At 36.0% G+C, this 6,451-nt stretch overlaps 1 protein-coding gene across 1 annotated transcript; it reads right to left on the bottom strand.

The window, feature by feature from the left end:
* Positions 1-844: 844 nt before the first annotated feature.
* Positions 845-5,608, bottom strand: LOC130992797 (uncharacterized). Its single transcript, XM_057917543.1, has 7 exons — positions 5,374-5,608; positions 5,243-5,308; positions 5,059-5,154; positions 4,485-4,553; positions 3,591-4,199; positions 3,081-3,152; positions 845-1,256 (listed from the first exon to the last, which is right to left on the bottom strand). Exons 1-7 carry the CDS (start codon positions 5,473-5,475, stop codon positions 1,023-1,025), a joined length of 1,248 nt encoding a protein of 415 aa, XP_057773526.1. The 5' UTR covers positions 5,476-5,608; the 3' UTR covers positions 845-1,022.
* Positions 5,609-6,451: the final 843 nt, after the last annotated feature.

Genomic DNA, 6,451 nt, shown 5'->3' with positions numbered 1-6,451 from the left:
ATATATTTATTTTATACGATAAATCTGATTTGAAGAATAAGCACTCCATATGTATATGTACACACATATTCTTGAGTTGGGGGAAGGGGGTAGGGATGTCAATCGGGTCAATCACCGGATTTCGAGTTAGCCCTATCAGGCTACGAGTTAATCGGGTTGAAAAAAAATTCGAGTTAGAAATTTTCAACTCTAACCCTAAATTTCGAGTTTCGAGCTAGCCCATCGGGTTAGTCGGGCTCTCGAATTGTTAATCGGGTTAACAATATTATATTTGTAATAAATAAATAAATATCCTAACCCTCTCGAATTGACGGGTTAATCGGATCGACCCACGAGTTTCGGGCTGAATTGACATCTCTAGAAGGGGGATTGAGATTTTGTCTCTCCTCTCAATCCCCTCATTGGAAAGAGGAATACCTTTGAACTATAATGTTAGTAGTCTGATGGTAGAGTGAGTATTCTTTAAGGTTAAATATTTCAAGTTGGAATCCCACAATATTTCTATTAGTCTGAGTCAAATGTTTCAAGCGTAGCGACTACAGATTTTCATGAACACACAAAATAAAAGGTCCAAACTAAAAGCCGTTGTTCCAAGTCGGTTTATTGCATTGACAGCAACTCAGCAACCAAACGTTGCAAATATCTTCTAGACAGTCATAAGATATTTTCACAAGACAATTGGTTCCAATTCCAACTACACTTTGATATTTTATGTAATAATTATAGAATCTGCATCTGATATTTTATGCAACAATTATTTCGTATACATCTGTCTTCTTCATTGCCTCAAACTAGAGAGAGAAAGAGAGAGAGGTCACATGCACTGCAAATTAGTTTGAGTCTATATTCCAACAGTATACTGTTTGGTTTGAAGAAAATAGTCTCATGATACATCATTAGATCCTCACTTATTTCCACACAAATTAGGTACTATATATCATAAAGATCTAATGTATAGTACATTACTTCAATTGGTAAGAAGCTCAAAGTAGAAGCATTTTGATAGGTCCAAAGATATGAAATTAAGAATCTGCGACAGGAAAAGCAGAGCCAATTTTGTTGCCGAGACGATAGCACTTGATATTCACAGGGTATGGACCAAGTTCAACATGGTTTTCTTCCTGTCCCATATAGAAGCACAGAGTGTAGATTGCAAATTCAAATTCAGGGCTCACTCCGACCAGTGTGCTCGACACCGACTTCAGAACACCATTCCATTCAAACTGAATGGTAAGTAGATGCGATTCAGAATCCGGCTGCAATACACAGAAAATTCAGTCATGGCAAAGATGACATCACCTCAACAAATGGGGAAGAACCCTGTATATTTTGGAAATAAACTAGGCAAATACATAAAAAGTTGTTCATTAGAAAATGAAATAATACTAGCTAGATAAAGAATACACCCTCGGTCCTAATTCAATAGGCCACGTTTTCTTATTTGGATGTTCCATTTCAATAGGCCACTTCCTAAAATGGAAAGTTAATACATAACAAATATCTCCTCATAACTTATTATTTACACCAAATGTCATTGTGGCTCACACATAAATATCTCTTCTTTCATTTAAAAAATAATATCTCCATTTCTCTCTCCTACTTTTTGGACAAATATATCATAAAAAAGGTTACTTTCTCTCTCCTATTTTATTACAAACTATTTGTTTCTTAACATCCGTGCCCAAGCCCTGTGGCCTATTGAATTGGGACGGAGGGAGTATATGGCACCCTAACTGCTCATAACTGGATCACTTTGATGTACTAATACTTATGATCAGCAACAACAGCTCTTCTCAGCCATACAGTTCAAGATTTCTTACATTGAAACGTGGGCATGCATAGTTCGATATGTGATGTATGTTAAACACCTGTCTGTAAAAGTAACCAATTTCAAATACAAAACACACCAAGCTGAAAACACCCCAAGCTGAGTGAACAATTTCAGTTTCCTATGATTCTTGGCTTATCCCTTCTAGCAGAGTATAAAATTATTCTCTCATATATTATATTAGGGTGGACTCAGTTTCTCCGTTTTAAGGTTTCAGCAATAAAGCCTAATAGTTGAGGACTAGTTTCTATATCAATTTGTGCAACTCCAGCTGGTGAAGTTGATCAGGGAGCTTGCTTATTTGTAAACACTTGAAAATTTTGCAAGCGATAGTGACAGTCAATTTAGTTCGCATTATCAAGAAACTAAACAACACTAGTTATAATTGACAAATATATCCTGTCTTATTTTAGGGGACAGGGCAGGAGTTGTGGTACCTAAATGGTAGGAGACCATAATGTATTGGATACACAGAGAAATCCAAGGAAGTTTGGGCACATATGCAGCACTCTTCTAGTAAATGACATAGTGTTTACCTCCTACCTCCCAAAACTAGAAATGAGGGTCGATTATACCCTCAATGTATATATGACTATATAACTACTACAGAAAGTATGATCAGTTATTTTATGAAACCAACAGATTAAAATCATTTCCATCTGCTATGCCCTGAATTTATTACTGATCAAGTTAGCAGTTTGTTGTTGATAAATATATCCAACTTTGTTATAGTTGGAGAAAAACTCCAGGTTAGTTAAGGACGTTTAATATCCAACACGTCATCCACAACTTAAGAGATAGATAAAACAATGATAAAAAGGAAGGATAGAACAGGATTAAGATGACAAGAAACAAAAGAACAGTAGGCAACATCAAGAAAATCAGATTAATCAATCACAAGAAGTACATCCAAAAATAAGGTGGCTTGCATTCATATAGATCCCACTTCACCCCACATTGTTGATCTCCTGAAAAATGATTTAAAGGTAACTTAGTGACAACTAGAACATACCTATTTGCCTTAAACAGTAAAATTGTTGGACACAATGACGAGGAAATGGATTTTGACAAAAGGTTCATCATTGATGAGCTATGCTTTTCTCCAAATAGCTAATGGTAAGTTAAAATAGATGTGATTCACGAAATGGTTGCACTAAGAACTAACTAATAACTATAGATGGAAGCACTCCCTTTGTTAACCCAAGACATGCTTAATAAACAAAAGTTGGTTGATTGGAAGTAAATCACTTACCGTGCTCCCACGTCTTCGAGGAAAAATATAGCCCTGATAGTTGACCCTCCCCTTAGCCTCCTCTAAGTAGAACTGAATAAAAAAAAAAGCAGCAGAGTTGGAAGAAGATACAAATTTTAAGTATGAGTAGGACATGACGGAAATTAAACGAACTGAAGCTAAGGTAAGCAAACTACTATTTAAGATGAGTGAAGGAAATAATTGTGGTTATGTGCATGGATTGAATGGTGACAGTAAAAGAGGTCATGTTTCATTTTTTTGAAATTCTCAATCGATGGTGAAAAATCAGAGTTAGTACTCTTCAGTATTTGCCACAATACCAAAACTATTGTATCTGCCTGCAATTATGCTATAGTCACAGAAAAATTATTCTCATATTCCTAATATAACTAGTAATCTGACCCATATTAAGATAATGATCTTCTTCTACAAAGAAAATGTCCTGCGCACAAATCTGTTTGCATCACCCAAGTAAAAGTTTTAGCAGACCGGACAATTATAGATTGTCACCTGAATCCAGTTATGAAATCCTGAGACTTCTTGCTCTCCTCGTTGTTTGATTTCACCAACAAAAACATGCTCAAAAGCTGAAGAACTACCAGATGTACCTCCTCGGCCATAAAGATCAAACCAAAAACTTGCAAGCATTCTCTTAAATTCCTCATGGTTCTCAGATATAATGCCCTTTGCTGACAGATACTTGTGAAGGTATTTAATTACAGCAGTTCGGCTGATCTCTTCTATGAATGCTTTCTGCTCTTGCTTCTCTTCAGAAGTCACAACTTCTTTGCACCCTTGCTCTGGATTATAATTATCAAGAAGAGCGCAGAAACGTGAATATGTAGGCCTCCTGAAGATATCATCACTCAGCCAGGTAAATAAGCTCGCATCTGCCACGTCTTCCTTCTGGTAAACCTTCTTTCCTTCACCACAATCAATCTCATAATCCTTCCCAGGAACTAAGCGATTCAAATCAAGATCCCACAGCTTGTTAAGAGCCTTTGATAAATCAGCAAGCTCTTCTTCTGAGGGTTCTGTGCTTGTGCCATAATCAACATCACTTGAATATTCTTGCTCACTGAGGGGGCGTTTATAACTATTCCACTGATTTTTAGGAACCTAACAACAGCGATTAGAAGTTAGCCAATTGTGCATCTGTGGACTTTCATCTAAATTAATAAAAAATTTGGCTACTCAATGAAAACATTCTATTTTTATTATTCAATTTTGTGCACATGCAAATAACCTTCTGTGCAAACAATGGTTAATAAAATTTAAGCATGAAACATCAAAGAAGTGGCAACGCGATGGTGCCTCCCACATCAAACATTACAGACTCATGTTTTTTTATTAAGTTCAATGGAAACATCAAACAGTCTATGTTTGTTAAAGTTCTAAGGAGACCTTGTGCTGCGTCTTTGAAGACCGCTTCTGCCCCACAGTCTCCCAACCATCATCATTTGTGTCTCCATACTGCAAAATAAAACCAAAAACAGTAAACGTAGAATATTTGAAGTGAAACCCACCTTCTAGAGTAATGTCATGATAATTTGATTTCCGAGATACTAAAGAAGGATTGTGTTTAGACTAATACATTAGAGATGTGGCTAAGCACACCACAAGTAATGGAAGATCATATGCACAGGATCGTGAATTGATATCTGAGACACTAATCACAGTTGGGCGATCATACATCGATCCAAAACAACAGGTTCTCTGGTTCCACAATGTGGGTACTGAACATTAAAGGTAAAGTAAGAAGGGATGAACAGTCCCCTTCGTGATGCCCTAGTGAAAGCAATTCATTTTTTAATTGTTATATTTAGATTATATTTTGTATTTTCACCGATCTTTCATGTAATTTCGCTCATCCAAACTTATTCCAAATACAAAGCAATTTAGTTTGTCCATTTTTAAAATCCTAGCTCGTTAATGCAGAGTAATAAAAAATGAGCAAGTAAAAAAGAAAAAACGAGACCTCATGGGTTGTGGGTGTAGGCCGCGATCCTCCTGATTCATACACTTCCTTTCTTCCTGATTGGCGCTGCTCCGTTTGATCATACATCTCCTGCCGCTGCATTCATATATACAGTTAGACAAGATATATAATCAGTTGAGTTTTAGTTTTACACAAGTGAAGAAAGCAAGGGAGATCAATTTACCTGTGCCTGTGTGTGGCGCGAAGGTCTACGACTAGTGTCATCTTCTTCCTGCTCCCCGCCCACCACCTGCGCATTTTTTAGCATGGCTCAGACCAATAAAATCGGAAAAAATAGCGAAAATGAGATGAAACCTCGGCCCAAGTGGATCTGGATCGTTGATCGCGAGTATCGTCATCAGCATCGTCACGAGGATTGAACACTACATCGGCTAGTCCCCGTATTAAACCCTCCATTGTCGATGCGGAGATCTATGTATTGTATTCAAGTGTATGATTGCATTACAAGTAATGCGATGTGATGATAGGACGATAGTTTTATATATCCAATCCAATCCAATCCAATCATATTCGTCAAGTAATAATGACGGACGCCACTTGGCCTTCCCTATATAAATGCTCTTTTGACTTTATGGACTCAACCTTACATAAAATAAAATAAAAATAAAAAATAAAAAAAATCAATATTAATACTCCCTCCGACCATGAAAAAAGTCTCATTTAGGACTTGACACGGGTTTTAAGAAAGTTGTTAAAGTAGATATAAGTAGAGAGATAAGTAAATTTATAGGGGTAGTGTTAATAACAATTTTAATTACTTAATCCTAATTTAAATTTTACTAAAATTATTCTTGACTGAAACCTGAATTCAGTCTAACACCCCTTAACACTCTGCCTGGGAAGAGATCCAATCCTTAATTAGACTGAATTCAGTCTAACACCTTTAACATTTATACTTAGGGGTGAGACGGTACGGTATACCTTAATAAATTGTTCATACCTTATACCTTATCTTTACCTCCGGTATGGAGAAATTTCATACATTTACCCTACCTTTACCTACGGTATACCTTAGTCTGGTATACCCTAAATTACGGTATGAAAAAATCTCATATCTTTACCGTACCTTTGTTTTGGCATACCGTACCGTACTTCGGTATACCGCGATTTCGGTATACCGTATCATGTTTCGGTATACCGCACTTACACGGTATATTGAAATTTGATAAATTTCGATACGATAATATCGATAATTTTATTTTAAACTTGCTTACCTGATAAAAATCATCAAACAAATATAATGTCAACAATAAAACTTAAACGCAATAAAATAAATAAAGTACAAATTTGTTCTCGTCTTAGCAATTTCACAAGTCTACAATATAACAACATTAACAATACTATAACTTAAATAAAGTGAATATTATATTAT

Source organism: Salvia miltiorrhiza, chromosome 7 (assembly GCF_028751815.1).
Source record: "Salvia miltiorrhiza cultivar Shanhuang (shh) chromosome 7, IMPLAD_Smil_shh, whole genome shotgun sequence".
Taxonomy (NCBI): Eukaryota; Viridiplantae; Streptophyta; class Magnoliopsida; order Lamiales; family Lamiaceae; genus Salvia; species Salvia miltiorrhiza.
The sequence above is the reverse complement of the archived record's forward strand: the minus strand, read 5'-3'. Positions and strand labels throughout refer to the sequence as shown.